The 24,292-nt window shown below is 40.3% G+C and overlaps 1 protein-coding gene and 1 pseudogene across 1 annotated transcript in view; one reads left to right on the top strand and one right to left on the bottom strand.

Annotated features, from left to right (window-relative positions):
* The window catches only part of LOC149303283 (EGF-containing fibulin-like extracellular matrix protein 1), a 107,042-nt gene extending 97,924 nt beyond the window's left edge, over window positions 1-9,118 (bottom strand). The window contains exons 1-2 of the mRNA XM_089481415.1: window positions 8,975-9,118; window positions 5,034-5,086 (exon numbers count right to left, since the gene is read on the bottom strand). Of these exons, the coding sequence (XP_089337541.1) occupies window positions 5,034-5,086; window positions 8,975-9,118 (197 nt within the window). The remainder of the gene's footprint in view (window positions 1-5,033; window positions 5,087-8,974) is intronic.
* A 388-nt stretch (window positions 9,119-9,506) lies between these two features.
* Window positions 9,507-24,292, top strand: part of LOC149303282 (coiled-coil domain-containing protein 85C-A pseudogene) — an 86,161-nt pseudogene continuing 71,375 nt past the window's right edge.

Below are 24,292 nucleotides of genomic sequence, written 5' to 3'. Positions count from 1 at the left end.
CCCTCTCACACATTTTATGGGAGGGTTGCTGGTAATTACAAGATGATCTGTGGACATCAAGCTTCTAATGCTGGGAGGCTGTTCCATATATAAACCACCCCCTCAGCCAAGAAAATCTTCCTTACAGTAAGTAAGACTTTATTACATTAAATGAGAGTAGAAATCTAAGGGGTTCTGTGGAGCTCAAGCTTTTAATGGTGGGAGGTTGTTCCAGATATCTATACCCCCCATAGTAAAGTACAATTTCCTTACATTAAGTTAGACTTTATTATATTAAATAAAAGTAAAAATCTCAAGGGGACCATAATTAATACACAATATTTCATTGCCCGAAAGGAAAACAGTGCATTAATTTACCTCTACAGACAAGCTATGATTATTTTAGGGCATCTTCTATTGCAGACACTATATGTCTACAGTACATGCCCCTCCTCTTTCTCCTGTTATTTTTTTCTGCAGAAAGACAGAGACTTGACTCCCTGTCAGCATGGTCTCTGCATCCGCAAAGAGAGATCAGAGGAGATAAGAAAACGCCTGGAGAAGGTGGAGGGTCAGATACAAGGCAAGGGGAGAGCTCAGGGGACTTGAGGACAGAGAGAGACTTTCATTTACAAATAAAAGAAAAAGGCTCCTGAAATTTGTCAAAACTGAAAGAACAGGAAACTGAATTTGTTGTCCCTAAACAAAGGAGCCAAAACCGAAAGGAAAAAAATTGTCCGAAAAGATTTTGGGTCATGTGCACAAGTCTATTATCTAATTGAACATTATCCAGAATTATCCTTATCTGTTGATAAGGTCAGGTGAGTTAATGACATAGGCTTCAGGTGAGGGAGGCAGGGTAATAAAGCCTGTTGGTAAGGCCAGGTGTGGTAATGGCATAGGCTTCAGGTGAGGGAGGCCTGGATATAGCATAGCCAACACAGCTGAACATAAATACACAGAACACAGATTCTAAACATAGCCAGACAAGACATACATGGTACAGGATGCCACAAAGGACAGGGAACAAGGCAAGGAACACAGGGGATGGAGTGAGGAGCCAAGATCCTCAGACACTTCTCCTTTAAGCAAGGATAGGATATCTCAAATGGGACATGGGGAGGGGAGAGGAGAGAGGAGAGAGGAACCGAGATCCTCAGATGAATAAGTGAAAGAGGGCAAAGGTACATAAAATACAGATATGCAAACAAAACAACAATTTATGGGGAGGAGATCAACGACAGGCAGACCTCTTAACCCCTTAAGGACAATGGGCAGTCCCTAAACCCATTGAAAACAATGCATTTTGAGCCCGTACATGTACGGGCTTTGTCATTAAGGGGTTAAGGGGCGGCCACCTTGATTGGTAAGATCTTCTAACCCTGACCTATAGAGCCCTCAACAACTCAGCACCCCCTTACATCTCTACCCTCCTATCCAAATACATCCCTACGCCCCTCTTCGCTCCTCTCCCGTATTCAGGATTTCACCCGTGACGCTCCCCTCCTGTGGAATCCCCTTCCCCGTTCAGTCAGACTTTCTGCCTCGTACGCGACTTTCAAAACCTCACTGAAAACCCACTTGTTCAGCGAAGCGTACAACATTCCTTCCCAGTACTCCCAACCATCATCCTAATCACAGTCATCGGAACAAATGGCTTCAACACATAAGAAGCAGATCAACTTACATAAACACGTTTACCATTTACATATTTGGAACATTTCTGTATTGAAACTTCTGCATCAGTTCGAAAAATCTAAAATATGATTCTTGCAGAGACTATTTCAGGGCTTTGTTCATTTTCTGCACTCCTACAGGTCACAGTTATCTATATGAAAAGAAAAATTATAGTCATAACAACCAACTCACAGTGCACAGCAGCATGCTACAAAAAGGTATTAGAGAAAACACTCTATGTATACCAAAGCATGAAAAACTAAAGCGGTAGGAAAAAACTTTTAAATTGGTATTCATATATGAAACCAGATAGATATAACTATAACCAGACAAGACATTCTGTAATAGACAACAAAACACATACCTTACCTCAGAAACATAAGTATGTAGCTTGTGGCCAAGTATGGCCACTTCTATCCAAGAGGTGGTTCCACACATTTATCATCCATTGCCCTTAAATTGCCATTATCAATTTAAATCCTCAGTCTGTTCCTCATATGTCACAGAGGATAGCTAGGGTTTGGAAAGCTCTAAGACAACAACCCTTTTGATAACAGTAAAGTTTATTTTTGTTGTTTATACAGTGTCATGACTATGGGCATCAGGTCAGAAAGGAGTCTTTGTGCCTCCAAACCCTGCATGAAACAGGTGGACTTGCAACCTTCTGATTGTAGGCTGCTGTTGGCGATTGTCGTTGTTCTGTGTTTGGGCACCAGCTGGCTACAAGGTTCAAAGCTGGTATACAAGGGGAGTCTGGAACAAGATCATCTCGCATAAACCAGAGGACTGACACAGTAAATGGCTGAACTACACAGCCAAGCTCTGTGTCATTCAAATCAGGGATGAGCCACAGGTATGTAACCCCAGAGTTACTTGATGGTAACCAGGCCCGGACTGGGACAAAAAATAGGCCTGGGCATTTAAGACTGAGCAGCCCATTTTTATTTATTTATTTATTGTTAAAGCCCACCCTTCATGTACCATCTTTGCATTTCCCCAAATCACTTAAACATTCATGATAGACACAAACACTTACTCACTCATTCACACAAATCATTAACACATACTCATTAATGCAGTGTCACAAATCATTCAAGCAATTCATCCACACATGAATTCATTAATTCTCATACGCATTCACACACTTCATCCACACATTTACTCATTCATTCTTGTACGCATTCACACTACCCCCTCTCCCCATCCCCTTCTTATCTGCCCCTTCTAACTATGTTCCCCCTTATCACTATGTACCCCCTCCCCCATTTCTCAATATGTACCCCCTCTCACTATCTATCCCCTCTACCCCTTTCTATCTAACCCCCCTCCTTTACCCTACTTACCTTGTTGCCGGAGTAAGCAGCAACTGCGACCGGGTCCGCCACTCTAGGGGGCCGGGCAGCCCCCACCAGGGCCTGCCTTAGGGGTGCGCGGCCGCACAGGGCTTAAATTAAAACATCTGGGTTTTTTTGTTAAACAAACTTTATTTAACATGAAGGATGTTAAATAAAGTAAAAATAAAAAAACCCCCGATTTTTTCATTTAAACCCTGTGCGGCCGCGCACCCCTAAGGCCGGCCCTGGTTGGGGCTGCCCGGCCCCCTAGAGTGGGGACCTGGTCGCAGTTGCTGCGGGCTTAAGGGGCAGGTGCCCCTTATGCCCTGCGTTAATACGGCCGCATAGGCCCAGTCAGTCCGGTCCTGACTGAGCCTATTTTAAGGTAGGGGCCTGGAGCTGCAGCTCCATCAGCCCCTACGTCAATCCGGCCCTGGGCCGTGATGGTAACAAGTGTAGGTGAATCATGCAGTTCCTGACTGACAGACAGAAAAGTGGAAGGGGTTCTTTGTTTCCTTTTTCTTTGGAGTGTCTGCCTTTTAAAAAATGAAGCAACTGCTGAATACAAAGTCTCCTTTTTTCTTGATATTTACTAAATCTATAAGACTTGATCATGGCACTAGATACATTTATAGGTCTGCTGAAATGTTAAGATTAATAAAGAACAATAAAGACAGACAACCGAATGGATTTGAAAAGGGCCACAGCTTTATTTAAGATCAAAAACTGTATTAAAACATAAAATATATGTTTTATTGTAACTGCGTAACCTCTGAGCTTAACGCCCCAACAGCCCGATTACAACTCTTCACACCATAGAGGTTACACACACAGCCCACGTGACCACAATATGACTTAAACAACGGTTCCACGTGACGCCGGAACTCGCCCAAACATGTTGCCGCGTGCACCAACCACGAGCCGTAAACCGTACTAGCATGTGGTGTAAGAACAACGGCCCGTTATTTCCCTTGGGGCCCTTCCTGTGGGAAAAGGCCCTTTAAACTACACAATAACCATGGTTTCCATACCTCGGATGAGAAACCGCAACAAGTTCACCCACGTACCATGAATACACCAACCATAAAACATGACCGGAACCTCAGTTCCCCGATCATGCGGCCCCTCCTCTGATTTTGTCTGTCCGGGACCCACTGTGTGCTAAATGGGTGCCTAAATACCAACAGACAATTTGTGAATCTTGGTATACTTCTAGGTGTGAAATATATCACACAGTCCTCATTGTTTCAACATTTCAGCTATATGAGTTATGTATCTGGACAGAGCAAAAAATGGATAGATGAACACATTGACAATACTGTGGGTGACCAGATAAACTGCCTTATGTGCAAACACACAGATTCAAGAACAGTTTGACAACAGTTTGTCACTATATTTGTCCAAGGTTAAATTGCAAACCCCCTTCAGATTTTTATTTTTATTTTTTTAAATTGCTTTCTTTGGCTTTCAAACCACAAATGTACTGTTGAGGTCAACAGATAGTGTTGGCCACTCAAGAGCATTGATTTTGTGATCACTTAGCCCTTTCTTTGCAGATTTATAGAACATCTTTGTATAATTATCACATCTGAAAGTCCATTTTCAATGCATGATTAGTTTTGCCTTAGTGTTCTTTTCGAGACTTAACTACATGAGCACTGGTAATTCTTTTATATGGTACATAATCAAAATAGGAGGTTTTAATATTCACAAAATAAGGACTATGCAATAGGCAGCCTCTATAATAAGCTAACCTTTAGATAAAACATTTTATGGATACTATATTTCAGAAAATTGTATATAATTATTTTCTCATGCAGATGTGTGTATGAATACATTTTTGTAGACCAATAATCATAGCACAAGTTGTAGTGCTACGTAAGCTTTCAATATCTCACAAGATCACAAATTTTGAATATTTTGCCTTGGACCAATAAGATTATTTATGAGTTGCATTTATTTATTGATTCACTATTTATGTTCACTCTTACAAGCCAACATTTAGTATCTCAACACTTTCCTGGCTGGATGAGCTGCACTTACCAGCCATTTCCATGGTTACTGCTTTGACGCTCACTGGGGATCCCGTGGAGCCTCTGCAATGAATTAAGAATATTGGAATGTCTGGGTCATTGGCAGTTCCTCCACCTGACTAAAAACCTAGAATGCAGATCATGTTCCCTAACCAGGACCTTGTGATAAAACACAAAGAAACTGGACTCAGAATGGAAAAAGAAAGACTACCGTATTTGCTCGATTATAAGACGACCCTGATTATAAGACGACCCCCCAAAATCTGAATATTAACTTAGGAAAAAAAGAAAAAGCCTGAATATAAGACGACCCTAAAGGAAAAAAGTTTTACCAGTAAATGTTAATTCATGTAAACTATTTTTTTTAAATAAAAGCTATGATTGAGAAAAATATTTTTTTTGTTTTTATTTCCTTGTATTTTCCAACCTGTCCCCCAGTTACGCACGTCTGCCCCCAGGCTTGCCACACCAATATGGCACTGTGGCCCATGATATGCCTTTTAACCCTCTATATGCCACTGTGCCCCATGGTATGCCTTTTGACCCCTATGTGCCACTCTGCCTCCAGAAATGCCTTATACCCCTATATCCCATTCTGGCATTTAGGGGGTTAAAAGGCATATTATGGGGCAGAGTGGCATATAGGGAGGTATAAGGCATTCCAGGAGGCAGAGTGGCATTAAGGGAGTTAAAAGGCATTGTATAGAGCACTCTGCCTCCAGAAATGCCTTATACCCCTATATGCCACTCTGGCATTTAGGGGGTTAAAAGGCATATTATGGGGCAGAGTGGCATATAGGGAGGTATAAGGCATTTCAGGAGGCTGAAATGCCTTATACCTCCCTATATGCCACTCTGCCCCATAATATGCCTTTTAACCCCCTAAGTGCCAGAGTGGCATATAGGGGTATAAGGCATTCCAGAAATGCCCTATGCCCCCATTTAACACACACACGCACACACACACTTACCGGGCTTCCAATTTCCTGCTGTATTGCCGGGGCAGCGGGTTGACGTCTCCTTCCACTGCAGCCGGAAGGAGGTGGAGTTGGCAGCGGGGGTTTGTCTGCGTCCGTCGCGGATACCTTCCCCGGCTGTCAGAGATCAGAGTTCCCCGCATTTGAGGTCTGCTTAGAAGACGACCCCGATTAGAAGACGAGGGGTATTTTTCAGAGCATTTGCTCTGAAAAAAACCTCGTCTTATAATCGAGCAAATACGGTATATTAAATAATGAAACAATAATAATGTAATAACAGCAGTTCTGCTAACATTTAACATATACATCTAAACAGTCAAACACAACATCTCTGGCAACTTAGCCCCATGAGATTTCCTTCTAGACGGTCTCCACCCTCCCCCAATAACTTTTGTAGACACTAGTGGTGCATGTGTTAGGGACCTTAGGTTAGGTATGGCAGAGTACAAGTATCTATAGGCGCCTCGGTATGGAGCCTCTGCCTGCAAGGGTAATGCCTGCAGGGGTAATGCAGGTAAAATGACGGTGCATGGGGTGATGTCTCCCGATGGTGGATCGGGGAGATGACATCAGCGAAGCACTGCCATTTTGGCAGAAGTTGCCGGGTTATGTCAGTGGAGATGAAGAGGATGAAAGAAGATTAAGGGTTAAGGATTGAAGATAGAATAGAGAAGATAGAAGACGAAGAAGAAGATGTGGAAGCAGAAGTGGTCGGCAGCAGTAGGGAGAAGGTAGGGAAACATTTAGAGTGAATGAGAGTGTGAGAGAGTGACAGTGTGAGAAAGTAAGTGAGAGGGAATGAAAGTGAATGTGGGCAACAGGCTATGAATTTTGTTCTCAAATGAAAAATGCCCCCTGACTTTTCAGCCGAAGTGAATAGGCAGGGAAGGAAATTCGTTGTCCGAAAACAAATGGGCCAAAAACTAACCAAAAAATCTGAATGGTTTTCGGCTCATTTGCATGTCTTATACAAATCGGTTTGGTGGACTGTTTTTGGTCAGTAACTAGTTGCTTCATTTTGGCCAGTGTAAATTTCCAAACAAAAAGTGTTTTGTGAAACCTTTTTTGGGGCTATGATTAAAAACAAATTTCCAACCAAAAATTAAATACCTTTATTATTTATTTATGAAAGCATGGAAATATACAGTTGTAGGCAGAAGTTTTGACATAGATATTCATTTTCACAAAGTCTGCTGCCACAGATTAGATGATGGCCATTTGCTTATATTCCAGAATGTTATGAGTGTTATCAGATGAATTGCAATGAATTGCAAAGTCCCTCTTTGCCATGAAAATGAACTTAATTCCGAAAAACACTGCATTTCCGCCCTGCCCCAAAAGGACCAGCTGACATCATGTCAGTGATTCTCTCGTTAACACAGGTGAGAGTGTTGATGTGAACAAGGCTGGAGATCACTCTGTTATGCTGATTGAGTTAAAATAACAGACTGGAAGCTTTAAAAGGAGGGTGGTGCTTAAATCATTGTTCTACTTCTTCTGTTAACCATGGTTACCTGCAAGGAAACATGTGCAGTCATCATTGCTTTGCACAAAAAAGGTCTCCAAGGTAGGGGCGTACCTAGAGTATTTGGCACCTGGGGCGGATCCTGTATGTGGCACCCCCCCACACACACACTTTAAAACTGCATAGCTTCTATTGTTATATACTGGCGCAGACACTGAAGGTGGTGCAGCATTACTGTTATCATTATATACTGAGGCAGACATTGACGGTGGTACAGCATAACACCTATCACTATATACTGAGGCAGACATTGACGGTGGTACAGCATAACACCTATCACTATATACTGAGGCAGACATTGACGGTTGTACAGCATATTTTCCCATCATTATTTTCCCATCATTATGGCAGTATGTTCTATGCAGTGTATTTCATGTGCTACATATGAAAATATTTGCCAGGTTGATTTGGGGTTCTGTTTGTAAATGACTTGATTTGTGCAAATTTGTATTTTAACTTCATCATCTAAAAGCAGAATAATCTGATGCTTGGAATTAATATAATAAACCCCTTTTTGGTTTATGTTGCCGGAATTTCAAGCTGATTTGGAACATGTATTGGTAATATACGTAGTGAATGTACTTGCAGCCTTCCCCAACTTCAAAACTGTGCTTCCAGGATGCTTCCCCAATTTAATTTTTTTGCTGCCTGAGGCAGGAGCTACACGAGTGATATCCCAAGGTGACAAAAACTGCATTGAAGGGAATCACCTTCCCAGTCACAATGTCTGCCTATCAGCAAATTATCTTGAAATGGAGCCACAACATATGACTGTGTCCCTAACAAAAACCTTTTTTCTTGCTGTATTGAGCAAGCTAATTGTTTTTTTAACCCTTTCACTGAAAGGGTAGTGTGTAGAGCATCTCAGTGCATTGTAGAATATATTTAAAATTTAAGGGGTGAGCCATCATCTACAAATAGACCATAATATTATTACAGATCCTATTAATATTTTTATTTTAGCACCATTAATATTCCAGTAAAGCCATTTCTTTAATTAACATTGAGTATTTTTATACAATTAAAAAAACCAAAAAACTAAAGGAGACTTACATATTAGAGTGAAAATATTTCTCTCCTGTACTGTTATTATAAGACATTAAATGAAAAGAAATTACCAGAACCACTTTATAATAGAGGCTATTTTTAGCCAGTCAATAAAGGCACAGGGCACTGCATAGATCACAGCATATATTAAAAACTACAGATCATTGCATTATTTTGTTTGCAATTACTGGTGGATTAAAACGCCTTATATCACCTACGTCATTTTGGTATTATGTATGCAGAATGTATTTTCTATGCATTGATGCAAAAAAAAAAAAAAAAATCAGAAAATTGTTAGTGCTGTAAAATACAAATAGCCAGCAGGTGGCGCAAGTCAATGTACATCCGGGCTTAACTGGTAATTCTCTGTAAAGAAGGAGAAAGGGAAAAGGGTCAGCTCACTTGTGCTGTAATAGCAGCAGCAGCAGCAGCAGCCAGAGTCTTGAGTCTCCTGCAGGCAATAGGATTCACATCCAAGGCTGAAGCATACCTTTTGGAACCCAGAAGATAGGAGCTACAGAACCATGCCCAGGGCAGCCTTTCCATGGTCTCATCTCTATTTAATGCAAACATGAACAGAGTCTGCACATTCTTTGAAGTATAGTAATTGATTTTTGCAAGCTGCTGCCTTGATCACAATGATAATTTGATTTGGTATTTCTGTACTCTATTGGATGGAGGTTTCTTTTTTATGTCCCCAAGAGAAGACATGATACAAATAATCTCAAAACATAGAATGGCTGCAAGGAAGAATGACTTCCTGGAGAGGGGCAATCATTTTGCAATTTATTTTCCAAAAGGTGTAGAAGTCATTGGAGGATTGGCTTATCTATTTTAAGAAATTTATTTTTACAGATTGAGTGGCTCTCTAACGCTGTAGTAGGAATAGTCCAAAGTTGAATTTTTTTACAGAATAAAAGAAAAAAGTGCAAAAATGTCCAAGGGTGTTGGGGAAAGTTCTGTGGAAGACCTGGCAAAGGTTTCAGATGAGGAGCTAATGAAGTGGAGTAAAGAGGAACTGATCCAGAGGCTCCGCAGGGCAGAAGCTGATAAGATGAGTGCTATGCTGGATCACAGCAACCTGATCCGGGAGGTGAACAGAAGACTGCAGCTTCATCTTGGAGAGATCAGAGGGTTAAAGGTAAGAAAAGAATGCTCTCTGTAACAAGCTACTAAGAAATGTACAATGTATCAGTCTCTGATCTTCTGCAACTGAAAGCATTTAACGTCTTAATTGCTGCCTTGAAAGAAATGAAAAATAGGCAGTAAGTCGATCCCATTGATACTCCCTGTTCGGTCCTCTCTAACCATGACGTAATCTGTCAGAGGCACATGGATGCAAGGTGTGATGGGAATTCTTTTTGGAATTACATCAAATCACGTTTAAATACACATAATAAATCTGTTCTTTTAGTGAAAACAATAGTCAATGTGGCTCATGATTTTGTATCAAAACAGCATGTGGAACAGTATCAATTTTATCACTGTTCTACATTTCTAATGCATAATATGTATATACGTTCATATGTTCATATTATACTGCAGATTCCTTTTGACTTTATATTAGGTGAGCTAAATTAGTTTCATGATAGTAACATTAGCTGGCATTAAGTATTCAGCTTCCTTGCTGGGAATTGGGTGATGTAATGTAGAATGTGGTGAATTCACATGGTAACTTATTCATTGATACATTGAGACAGTGGGATGGGAAATAATCAATGTTAAACTGTTTAAATGCCTCATATTGTTTGAATTATGTATGATATCATGTTTATATAGCAAAATGGTGAACAGTGCACATTTTTCATGTTCCTGTCAGAAGGTTAAATGTAAAATAGGTTATTGTAAATTAATGCTCTTCTGATGTCAGCTATGCCTAGTACCGCCTCTTGTCTCGCAAGCAAAGGCAACACACAACTATAATAAAACAATAAATAATAATAATAATAATAATAATAATAATAATAATGAATAGGCATGTACATCCTGTAAATCAAACTGGAGCTAAGGAACCCTCATGCAAAACTTTAAGTAACAATAAACTACCTACACTGCTAGGTACACTACTGATAGTAGTAAGTAAACCCACATTTATACTGTGCTTAGGTTTGTATGTTTTCACACCTGCCTTAAACTTTTGCAGTTCTGTGTATTATATACACACACAGTACTGTGCAAATATTTTAGGCAAGTGTGACAAAATAATTTTTCAAGTAATACCTGTCTCTCAGAAAGGGGACACAAAAAAAAGACAAACAAATTGCTTATAGCGTAGTATGTAAATAAAAATAGCACATATGGTGTTGAAAAAAATAGGAGAGACTCTTAAAATTGCCACAACAATCTCTGCTCCCGTTGTTAGGCACAGAACAACCCTCTGCAGTATGCCAAGTGCCTTCTGACCCATCAAACAGAAGGGTTACAGTGGTTACTTGTAAGTTATCCCAAAAGAGATAAAACGAAGAGGGAGTTTTAAAAAATAAAGTATAAATATCTGTCTTTTATATAAAAGAAATGTTCAAGTCACAGAGGTTCAAATGTAATAAACTGGCAGTAAATTAATCTCTGCAGCGCTTCCATAATCTACAGCGTCAAGTACTCCAGCAAAACATCTGTGTTTGGCTCCTCCCCCAATAGTGTAACTATGTACCATGGGTTTCGCTCAAAGGCTTCATCAGAAAAAATGCTGTAGTAGGAATGCTTTCAAAAATTCCAGATTCGATTATGTAGAGATCAGGGCACTGTGGGGACTATACCATCACCAGGACTCCAGTGCTTATGTACTGGCCCATGTGGTCCTGTAGCTTGGTGGATATGATGCCTGATAGGACTTTCCATGTTGTGGGGAGGGAGGTTGTTGATGGTGCTCTGCCCTTGGGGTCTTTCATGATCAATGCAGTCCTTCCTATACACACACGCAATATACGAAACAATAGTGGGAGACCTGAACCAGTACTTCCTTTCAGCTAGTGGTATTTTTTGTTCTTTTTCCACTAATTAGCTTAACATAAAGGAATTTGGGAATTTTATTTGAGTTAGTAGGCAAGGTTTAAAATTGTATTGCACATTGCAATTAATAAAACAAATACATTTTATGTAGTTAAATTTGGATAGTATAAAAAACGAGGAGATTAGACTTTCCAGAAGAAGAAGAAGGAATAGGTGGTACTTCAGGATAAATACCAGAGAGGATCATCAGCCAGCGAATCTCTACTACATCATGTCTGTAATCTCAGGGTACTCTAATGCATGCAATTAAAACCCATTGCATTTTGGATTATCTCTAGACAGAACGTTGCACTCATGTAATCATTTGATTTATGTAGTGAAATTATGCTGGAAAATAAAGTTAAAACAAATCTATATTTTCACTTTTTTTTGTTATTTGCTTTGGTTCTTATACATACATTAAATATATGTATTGAAAAGAGCTTAATGCCTGTCCTAATGAGACCTACACATGTTCTGTTGTCTTGTACCAATTATAACTGGGTTTCTTATCTGCAAAAGTCTTATCATCTTCAGAGATATCTCTTGTTTTTATTTCTGGGGTGTTTTCTCAGTTTCTAAAATCTATAAATGCTGGTGTATGTACTAGCTCCAAAACAAATAAACAGGTTACAGCATATAATATACAGTTTGCAAAACAAATGCACACATGCCAGGTCACTACCAACTAGTAGTATTGCAGCAGTTCCTCTATTACACTTTTCTCTTGATTCTTTCTTTGTTTTATTTTTTATTTTTTTTATATATTTTAATTTTTTAATTTTTTTTTTTTTTATTTGACTTATATTACGGCACAGACCAATACACTGTTGAATTGTACTTTGTGTTTTCTCAGTTGTTAGGGTCAGCTGGTTCCTAAATTTAATCACTGAAGTAGTCAAAGCCTTTCTGCTAGGACAGGGGAGGAGAAGTCGAAACTACTACTTCTCTCCAGTGTTTAATGCAGAAGAATTGTATATCTTCAGTGATGACATCACAACCCAGAGCAGCCTAGAGACTGATTGTATTGTCACAATGGCACTGTCAGGAACCACTTTTTCGCTGCCTGAACCATGGCTTTTTTATACCTGTGGTGTTTACATCTGCAACCACTAGTGGCCACTCTCCACCCTCTGGAGCACTCAGAACTCAGGTGTGCCTTGTTACCTGGGTTGAGCCCTAGTCTACATCCAGCTGGGCCTTGTTACCTGGATTGACCTGCCTTTATGAACCTGCCCTGCCCTTCAGTCAGGGCCTTTGTATTGAAGTCTATGGACCTTCCTGCTGTGGCTCTGCACCTGTACTGTTCCTGGTTCCCTGCCTTTGTGTCCTTCCAAGTGGACTCCCTGCCTTTGTGTCCTTCCAAGTGGACTCCCTGCCTTTGTGTCCTTCCAAGTGGACTCCCTGCTTTGTGTCCTTCCAAGTGGACTCCCTGCTTTGTGTCCTTCCAAGTGGACTCCCTGCTTTGTGTCCTTCCAAGTGGACTCCCTGCTTTGTGTCCTTCCAAGTGGACTCCCTGCTTTGTGTCCTTCCAAGTGGATTCCCTGCTTTTGTCCTTCCAAGTGGACTCCCTGCTTTGTACCCTTCCAAACGGGCTGTGTGCCTTTCGTACCCTTCCAAGCGGGCTGTGTGCCTTTCGTACCCTTCCAAGCGGGCTGTGTGCCTTTCGTACCCTTCCAAGCGGGCTGTGTGCCTTTCGTACCCTTCCAAGCGGGCTGTGTGCCTTTCGTACCCTTCCAAGCGGGCTCTCTGTCTGTCGTGCCCTTCCAAGCGGGCTCTCTGTCTGTCGCGCCCTTCCAAGCGGGCTCTCTGCCAAAAGACTTATTACCTGTATTTTATTTTGCCATACGTCCGGTTACTTGCTTAGACTATATTACCCTTATTTGCTGGTCCTGTTATATACATGAAATACACTGCATTACCTGGATTTCTGTTTGTGGTGTCTTTGTTTGCATAATCATGCACTGTGGGTTACATACTGAACCCCAAGTATCCCCTGCGCATGGGCTCCTACCTGACCTGATCACCCGAGTCCTGACAGGCACATTTAGTTTTAGTTACAAACACACTCATTAACATTCCCAGGATCTATCAAAATAAAAGGGCATTATTAGGGATTTTTATTATATTCAAAGATGCTGTAATAAAGGGTGGTAAACTAAATTATTTACAACTGATCATCACAAAGACAATGATACCATCCTCATTTTTAAATTGTACTTTTCTGTACAGAGATTGAGTGAACATGATATGTTCTTTTTCAGCAATTCAGCAACACCGAGATCAGCATCAGGGGCCATGTCTGGCACCTCCCCGGGATGTCAACGTCCACCAAAAACTGTATGGCTGCGGACTCCCGTTTTAAAAGAGTTTAGAAGGCGATCAACAAATGCCTCCTAAACTTCAGTGGTGTCGCTGAAATGCCACGATAGCAAGGCATTCAGCGACACTCAACACCCACTCCAGGACGGGCTGTGACCGCTCCGGAGAACGGTCACAACCGCCACTGCGAGAGACTTTGCCACCCATTCTTTAAAAAAAATAACAAAGTTGGGAAAGTTCGCTAGAGGGTCCATGCAAGTCATTGGAGCCCAGCTTTCAAATCATAATTTTTATGGGAAAAAATAAAAAGTAAAAAAAAAAATGTGGTAACATTTAAAAATAATTATGCAGTAATGTCACCATCAGAGGAACCATCCAGTAAAAAAAAGTTCAAAAAGAATAAAATAAAAAAATAAAGTTTATTATTATGAGCAAGTGCTATAATTAGCGCTGTATCTTGCCAAAAATCTTGACATGGAAAGAGTATGATAAGACAATACTTTTGAAAACTTATTTTTATTGGATATTAGTAACAAAAACATTTGGGGGGGGATCTCAGCACCTTAGACCATCAGCCAAAAAAATAATGTAATATTAGAGGGCATACAAATAATGAAAAAATTAGCTGAAACACCAAACACCATAAACTGATGCATAGATTTAATGTAAATGAAGGAAAGGTACATAAAAGTACATAGAGGAAAAATGCAAAAAAAAAGAAAAGGATCCTACTCCCAAAGTTTTGGTGTTAACATCTTTCTCATGGAGACCCAAACTCTGCATGTACTTATTTGTCTCTTTGCTTAAACCATCAGGTATTCACTATATGCTTTCTGACACTGTTATACTGTAAATACTAACATTCTTGCTAAAACTGACACATATAAATATATATATGCGCATCAAATATGTATACACATGCTGCCCGACATTGATGCGCCCCCAGAAGCAGCTACGCAGGATGCAGAGGAGGAAAATGCTGGAGACGCGGCGCTGGACGTGGTACCTGCGAGTGAGTCACTGCGAAGGGGTCTGGCACACCTTGTCTGCCAACCACTTCCGCTGTCCACTTCCAGATCTTCATGTTCTTCGTCTTGTATCTTTCATCTTCTCTCTTTTATGTTCTCTCTGGTGGGTCTTACGGTGATGTGCTCTTGGACGATCCTCCAATCAGGTGGGAGGACATCCCCCAAAACCCTGCAAAATGGCGGCACACTAAGGTGAACTTCTGCCCAAATCACTTTTGATGATGTCCTCCCACCCATTTGGAGGAGCTGGCTAGAGGACGTCAGTGGAAACGCAGCTACTTTGGTTGAAGTTTGGCGCCTTGTTATGTCCAATCTTCCAATCAGGTGAGACATTACAGAAAGTGCCATAATTTTCCCTAAGGTGAGCATCCGCAAAATCATGGCACTTTTGGTGATGACCCCCCTTGATTGGAGGATTGGGCAAGAGGATGTCACCCGAAGCTCCATTATTTTAGTGGAAGTTCGTGGCAGGTTATGTCCACGGAGATGCAGACGAAAAGAGAAGAGAAAGAAAGAAGATGAAGAACAAGAAGATGAGGAAGTGGTCGGCCGTGAAAGTGGGGAAACATTTAGAGACCGTGAGAGAGTGAAAAAGAACGAGAGAGTGAGCGAAAGTGCCCATGAATTTCAGATGCAAATTAAGAGCTTTTTGCTTAGCTTTCGTCGACTTGGTGTGGAGTCTTGCCTCGTTTACAAATTCTGTACATTTGCAGTTGTACAAACCCGAATGCACAAGTCTAATACATACACTGTTGCATATTTGTATTCATATACAAACTCACACTGATCAACACAAACACAAATTGATAAGATTAATACACAAACTGAAACATCTCCACATACACTTACACACCCCTCACAAGCTGAAACAATCATACGCACACTGGTACTAAAATGTATCTATTACAAGAACAAACCTACACAATGGCTAGCTAGAGGGCTTAAGTGAAATAATTGTGGCTAAAATGGAGTATTAGTGATTGTATTGGAAAAATAATGCAAGAACATATACACATAAACAAATATTCACAATCTACATTCCAAAATGCTTTCCCTATTAGTTATCCTACACAGAAGCTACACTATATTTTTCTTCATTATATCTAAATTTACTTTTGTTAATAGTTTTTTTCTTGAAAACATATAGCACTCAGGTTTACTATTTTTATATATGGTTTACCTGCATTGATTTGTTATATTTTTACAGGAAGCAATGAATGAAATTATAAACCAAACTGACAATGAGAAATGTCCTACTGCAGATAGCCATATACTGGATTTTTAATGCATTTTATTGGATTTCTGCAGTGTACTACTACATTTCTGTAATTTATGAAAGCACTAACATTCATAAACTTCTCGCTTACCTATTAATGTAAGTGGCTGACATATGAAGCTTATCACTGGAAGCTACAAAGTTATATAGGGAACTGACTTGCATGTACAGTATTTTTAATGTTTTTTTTCTGGTTTTTCTGTATGCTTTAGACTTGTGCATTTGGATTCATACAAATGTAATCGTTAATCCTAATTCGTATATGAATGTCTAAAAAAAGAGGGGTCCCAGCAAAAAAATGAATAAGTAAATTCTGAATATCCATTTTGTATTTGTGCATCTGTTATCTTCAGTATAGTCTGTTTTATATAAATGGGGTATAGTATTTGTAGTTGCTAGTGCTAGCATGTGCCTGGCCCATGATTATGCCACTGCAGTATTATTATTAATATTATTATTTATTGTATGCAACTAATATCCAAGTAGTAGTATGCTCTAGTATCCTAGTAGTAGTTTCAGTGCACCTGTATGCTCTGAAGTTCTTTTCTGTAGAAGGGGTTGGTAAAGGGCCCTAGCAGGTTTTTAGTGTGCTACTTGGTGGACATCTTCAGTGCAGAACACAATCGGGGCCATAATGTACTTCTAGCAGTGATTAAGAGAACCACACCAAGAGTATTGTGGAGTTTGACTTTTATCCAGCAAATGAAATTGCCTGGATTGTTAACATTTTGTGAAGCCAATATTGGCGGATATAGTAAACTAAAGTGAGCTGTGTGACGAACCGACCAGGGACCTCAGGTTGTCCCTCTCCGCCAAGAGCGACTTCTCCCTTCAGGACAATAATTCCCCGGAATCCGTAGGCAATATCCACAAGATATTGGGATACAAACCGCCCCCTTAATCTGCATCCCAGAGACAACAGGGGCAGTAAAGGGATTAACAATACAAAAGGATACAGATGCCACTAAGATAAGGAATGCACATTGTCTTGATCTCCCAGACCTTAGTGTGCTTAGTAAACAGTTAGGAAATAATAAAATACATTTTTATTAATAACACACAAAAGGATAACATGGCACTCTTTACCAGGGCCCATAGTAAGGAGGCTGGCACTCAGTCCCCTCCAGGAGCCCATGGCATGGAGGCTTCCGTGACAAGCTGGTATTGGCTGATAGAGTCCTTTACAATCTATTTTACAATGTGGTGACTGAGAGAGTGACAGAGGTCCTAGATGTGCCTGGATAAAGGTCAGTGTGTGTCTGGAAAGTATTTTGGTGAATTTGCTTGAACTCCCTGTTTTGGCCAACCCCCCCCCCCCTACTGATACAAAATAATTGTAAATTGGACAGGAAAATATAAAACAAACATATAACGTGTACTGTTTCATCTTGCATATTACTGAGTTGTTACTATGTGAAAGAATAAATTTTGTGTCCAAATGAAAGGAAAAACCCAGGAATTTCATCTAAACCAAAAAGACAGAAAAATAATAACCCAAAAATGAATTGTTAAATGTATCCAAATAGATTTTGGTCCTCACGTACATGTCTAGTATGCATTGTCTGATATGTTTGTATTAAAAAAATAAAGAAATAATATAAATGTAAATATGACAGAAAAGGCAAACAGGTGTTGGGTTCTATAGTTAGAGGTGGTTATGCCACTTTACAGATCTTTGGTCAGACCTCTTTATTGTGTACAGTTCCGGAGACGCCATCTCCAGTGGCGTCGGCAGGGGGGGGCCAGAGGGGGCCATGGCCCCCCCTAAATCATGCTGTGCCCCCCGGTGTGCCCCCCCAATTGAAACGCCGTCTTTTTTTTTTTTTTTTAATAGATCCGGAGGAGAGAGAGAGAGGCGCCGAGCGGTCGCTGAGGAATAAGTTCTCAGCGACCGTTCGGCGCCTCTCACTCTTTTCCGCGACCGCGAGGCCTCTGCCTTGGTCGCAGTGCCGGCATTTCAAGCCGAGCGCCGGTATATGATGTCATATCCGGCGCTCAGCAATGAAGCCGCGCACACTGCGGCAGAACCAGGAAGACAGAGACCTCGCGATCCCGCCGCTGGACTTCTACAAGCCCAAGGTAAGTGAACTTCAAAGGGGGGGGGAGGAGGGTAGAAAGTTAGGAGGGGGTTAGAGAGTGAAAAGAGGTAGATAGGAAGTGAGAAGAGGTAGATAGGTATACATTGGGAGGGAGAGAGGGGGTAGATAGGATAGATTGGGAGGGAGAGGGGGTAGTTAGGATAGATTGGGAGGGAGAGGGGGTAGTTAGGATAGATTGGGAGGGAGAGGGGGTAGTTAGGATAGTTTGGGAGGGAGAGGGAGATATTAACATATATTGGCAGCAGGGGCTAATATTAATATTAATTGGCAGCAGGGTCTAGTATTTATATTCATATTGGCAGCAGGGTCTAGTATTTATATATATATCGGCAGCAGGGGCTAATATTAATATATATTGGCTGCAGGGGCTAAGTTTATATATATATTGGCTGCAGGGACTAATAATATATATTGGCAGTAGGGGCTAATATTAATATATACTGGTAGCAGGGTCAAATATTAATATATATCGGCAGCAGGGTATAATTTTTATGTATATCGGCAGCAGGGTATAATATAAGTATATATCCGCAGCAGGGGCTAATATCAATATATATCCGCAGCAGGGGTTAATATTAATATATATCAGAAGCAGGGTGTAATATTTCTATATATTGTCATCAGCAGGGGCTAATATTAAAGAATGAGAAATAACTGCCTAACGTGTGTGTGTATATGTGTGTATATATATATATATATATATACATATATATATATATATAGTGTATATGTACCGTTTTATAATTGGCCCCCATACTTTGGTTCCTGGCCCCCCATGTGCCCCCCCTAAATATGAAAGCTGGAGACGCCACTGGCCATCTCCAGAAGGATATTGACATTTTGGAGAAAGCTTAGAGGAGGCTTACTAAAATGAAGAATGGTTTGCATGATACAAGAATTTGCTGACAATATTTCTTTTGAATGTATGTTGTACACTCGCAAACACATATGAAATACATACAATATTTTGTATAATTTCCATTGAGTTTTTAGTGTCAGTATTTGTTTCCAGTCTCAGTAGCACATCTTATGTTCTCTTACATAAACAATGATTTGCAAATATAAGGAGACACATCAAATGGTTGAGCTGTTTCATTTAGTCAATGCCTGTTTAAATTCCACTCTGGTGCAGTTAAAGTCTAGCTAAAAAGCACTTAAATAAATCATGGGTGAAAATCAGAAGTGTTAACGCTTTCACTACTTTTTTAGTGGCTTTGCATTGTGTAAATACAATAATAGCTGAATAATAAAAATAACATGTTCTGCTACATAATAAAGCAGTATAAAACTGTACTCTGTGAAAGGAAACAAATTAATGTTATGGCTTCAGTCTGGTCTTGAAGCATTTCTGTAGATACTTATGACCAGGAGTGGCTTGGCTTACCGGGCTATTGAAATCTTACCAGTAGGCTGCCTGCCCCAGAGCTTTCTCCACATAACTGGCCCCTACAGAGATCTAAGGCTAGCCACAGGGTTACATCAACTATGACATATTTTAGGTTGTTGCTAGTCACTCATAGCTAGAGGTGACCTACAAATGCTCACGAAAATGCACACACCAACATAATTAGAAGTATGCATACTGACATACACCTAGTGGCATATCTACACACACACAGGGCCACCATCCAAAATCTTCTACCATCTCCTACCATCAGCCTGCCTCATGTCAATCCCACTATCCCACCCATTGCTGCACCAGCCTTAAGATTCTCCCATAAGCACACCTTATGAGAATAGGGGAAAGCCCAGGGTTAGTGGCATCTAGGTGCAGTAATTCAGTAAAGGCCCCACTATAAATAACAAGCATACATACCAACATGCAAACTCACTTTACCTTCTACTCACTCCACCACTGTACTCTTATATACACATATCTTGCTCCCTCTTCCCCCCTCCCAGGCACCACTAACGCTAGGTTCACCCTTGACACTCCAACAGCATACGCTAATACATAACGCATGATCATATCATACCCCAAATATTAACGTACATTCACTTATGCTAACGCGATACGCTTACACACTCTAACACCATATCATAACAGACACATATATACTTACAGCATATGCTTACAAACATTAACACCTTACAATATTACACACATATGCTAACACCATGCAACAATACACACATACTCTAACACTACATGTGGGTATCCAGCATGCCATACAGTAACACACACAACACTATGTGCACATACATGCTAACACCACTCTCTTATATACATATATACATGCACACATAATCCAACAACGTACACTGACTCTAACTCTACACACACACACAGATATATATATATATATATATATATATATATATATATATTTCAAAACACCAAAATATTATGTGAAACAACAAACAACTTTATGGTAAAATGTCCTCTTGAGCATATATCTAGCGTGAACAACTTGACCTAAATAAATAAAACATATAATCTCTGAATTTACTCTACTGAAAGATGAGCAAAATCCCCATATGTGAGGTATACTCTGAGTACACAGGATGCTGTAACAAAATGTTAATAGAGGAGACATAAGTTCACATGCTAATATTTTTGTGAAGAAAAAAAAACATTACAAAGTCAAACCAAATGACTACTTAAGAATTGTGTCCATATATTTGGTTTTGAAGTGGCGGCTTAGTTTTGTCTTTTAACTAAGGTTACACTACAGTTATTTTTTTTTTATTTGAAATTCAAACTCTCTTTAGCATTGTACCATTTTGATGAGTTCTTTTGAATGCTAGTTTTGTTGTAAGGTATGTTTGTATGCATGTGAGCATGAATGTCTATGTGTAAGTGCATGTGAGCATGAATGTCTATGTTTATATGTGTGCCACTGTGTATGTGTAAGCATATTTGAGCATGACTCTATGTGTACACTATAAATGTGTGTTAACATGAATTTGTATGTGAGTATAAATGCATATGTGCTGGTGGCTGTGCTACATCTCACACTCAAATATGGGGGGGGGGCAGAGGAGGAAAACTTCCCTGTGCCCCATTTGATATAAAAGAAGACCCTTTAATTGCACTCCTTAGGGTGCAAAGATGTTTTTAAGAAGCTTGTTACTAGATAATGTTTCATGACAATTAGAGACTCCAAGTAAAAATTATGAAAGAGAAAAAATATTTGAGGGAATGGACTGGGCATTTAAAAGTGCTAGGAATGATGCTCATGGTGTGTGTAGTTATTAAAGTGTTAAATACAGCAGAGGTTAGAAGAGCTCCTTCAATTAACAAATGTTCTTTACGGGAGATTGACCTGACAGAATTGATAAATGTCCTGTTCTCTCAGGTTTCAATGAGTAGCAACATACTAATAAGATTTGTAGACACCTATACAGTCTGTGTATGGGCACACTAATGTTCATAATAGGTTTTTTTATCTCACTTTTTGCTTTTTGTTGTGGCACAATACTCACATTGGTTTGCATCACAAAACGCAAAGAAAGTCTTTGGAAAGGAGAAAACCTTAATGTGATGAAAATTAAAAAAAAAAACATTGACCTGGATGCTTTTGAAATGTTGATGGGGACACCTATGCTATTATATGTCACACACATGTTTAAAAAAATGTTTTAATAAAACTTCAATCTAATTGCCTGTATAACAGTAGTCCAAAGCACATTCTAAAAGTGCAGTCAGTAAAACAAGCAGTTTGTTCTGTCAGGGAATGCGTAAGTGGTAGGGATGACAGTTCATGTAAAGAAACCAGGTCCCAAAATTAGATTTGGAGTGGGTGTATATTAAGCACACGAAAAAAATATGGTATAACCCCAACAAAATCAGGAATAGAGAGCCCAGGGTCTAAAGTGCATTACTGAGCATGGACACATTGATCTGAGGACTGTAAACAGTAGACTCTTCGTGTTAGTCTTCGTGGGGGGGGAATCTTCGTATTCCACGAATATTCGCCTGTTCCTGTGTTCGGTTCGGGAGAACATTCATGTAATTCTTCGTGTTCGTTTTTTTTCTTCATTTTTTCCGTCTTTTGTAGAAGGGGTTAATAAGGGGTTAACATGGTACGGACTACACAGCAACTTTGGCGCCAGGATTTGCTTCTTCGTTTCTTCAGGACGAACAACAAAAACGCACTCTTCGTGTTCGTTTTCATGTTCGCCAGAATACAAATGCACAAGTCTAGTAAACAGTAATAGTTTTATGTATTGACAATGGTACTGGTGGGAGAAATGGTTTGAGCCAAAAACCCTCAACTAGCAGAGTTCAACATTTGTGTTGAAATTGTGCTTGAGGAAAAAAAATCCTACAAGAACCCAAACCCAGAGGCGTATCTAGTGAAAATAGCGCCTATGGCAAGCACTGAAATTGTGCCCCTGTCCAAACTTCCACACATTAATTCACACTCTTTACTACCCCCTCTCCCTCCCTTGTCACTTTCTAACCCTTTTCCTACTACCCTCTTCCTCTCCCCCTTTGTAGTTCTCTCACCTTGAGGTCCAGCGAGGGGCATCTTCTGTCTTCCTGCACTGCTGCGGTGCCTGCTGCTTCACTGCTGAGCGCCGTAATATGACGTCATATTTCGGCGCTCAGCAGTGAAGCAGCGGGCACCAGCGAGCGGCTTTTAAACGCTGTCTTTTTTTTTTTTATGCGGGGGAGAACGAGGGGCACCAAGCCGGTGATAGGCGTCCCTCTCTCTCCTCCGCATCAAAAAAAAAAAAGACAGTGTTTAAAAACCGCTCGCTGGTGCCCGCTGCTTCACTGCTGAGCGCCGAAATATAACGTCATATTAGGGCGCTCAGCATGAAATGGCGGCACCGGGACGGAGGTAGAGGCAGTGGCGACTCTAGAAACAATATATAGGGGGGGGGCACACAAAATACCACAGTCAAACTGGGGGGGCATTCATAATTTCCAAAAGTTATGTGCTATGGAATTATACTTTTGTTATTGGGCTAAAATAATACTTGATCAATCAACATGGGAAGCCTGAAGCCACAATTGAGTGCGACTAATCCTTGAAATAAATATTATAACACAATAAATAACTTTTCCACTAAATGGTTTCAGGGCCTTGAACGTTTTGTCCCCTGAAGTCACTACAACTTCAGGAGGGCATTTTATCTCTGGATAAATATAAATTAAATAATTCCTACTGTAAGTTAAGTGCCAGGAAACAGATGACCAAACACACACACCAACAAAGGCTCTGCCACACCGACACCCAGACACACACCAGGACAGGCTCTGCCACACCGACAACCAAACACACACACACAGGACAGGCTCTGCCACACAGACACCCACACACATCAGGACAGGCTCTGCCACACCCACATCCAAACACACACACACACCAGGACAGGCTCTGACACACTGACACCCAAACACACACCCTAGGACAGGCTCTGCCACACTGACAACCGAACACACACACCAGGACAGGCTCTGCCACATCAACACCTATACACACACACCCGAAGACAGGCTCTGCTACACTGATAACCAAAAACACACAAACAGCAGGACACAATCTACGTCACAGACGTCTACATCAGGATGGATTTTTCACACTGCATTGTCGTTTATATCCCCCTTAGTGTATTCGCCCCTTGTGTTTTGATGCCCCTGCTGCCCATATATATTAATATTAGCCCCAGTTGCCGATAGCAGGTATAGATCAACATATTAACACACAAACCAAGCTTTGCATGTATAGATCAACTGAAATTCACTGTGATCTCAGCACTGAAGGTATATATCAAATAAACAGAATCAGACATACAAATCCTGTATTGGCAGGTATACAATAGTATATGAAACGTAGCACTGCAAGTATAGATCAAAAAAATAATTGGAAACAGCATTGCAGGTATTAATCAACTGAATAAGACATACAAACACTGTATTTGCAGGTATACATAAATAATGTATGGAAATATATAGATATGGATCTACAGAATAACGCAGGTATAGATCAATTGGAATTCACATAAAAACACGTCATTAAAAGGTAGATTTAAAACCCCCTAAATTACAGGCATA

The sequence above is a fragment of the Sceloporus occidentalis genome, unplaced genomic scaffold (assembly GCF_023333645.1).
Source record: "Sceloporus occidentalis isolate IW3139 unplaced genomic scaffold, rSceOcc1.0.p SCAF_15, whole genome shotgun sequence".
Classification (NCBI taxonomy): Eukaryota; Metazoa; Chordata; class Lepidosauria; order Squamata; family Phrynosomatidae; genus Sceloporus; species Sceloporus occidentalis.
This window is presented reverse-complemented; position numbering and strand designations above follow the sequence as displayed.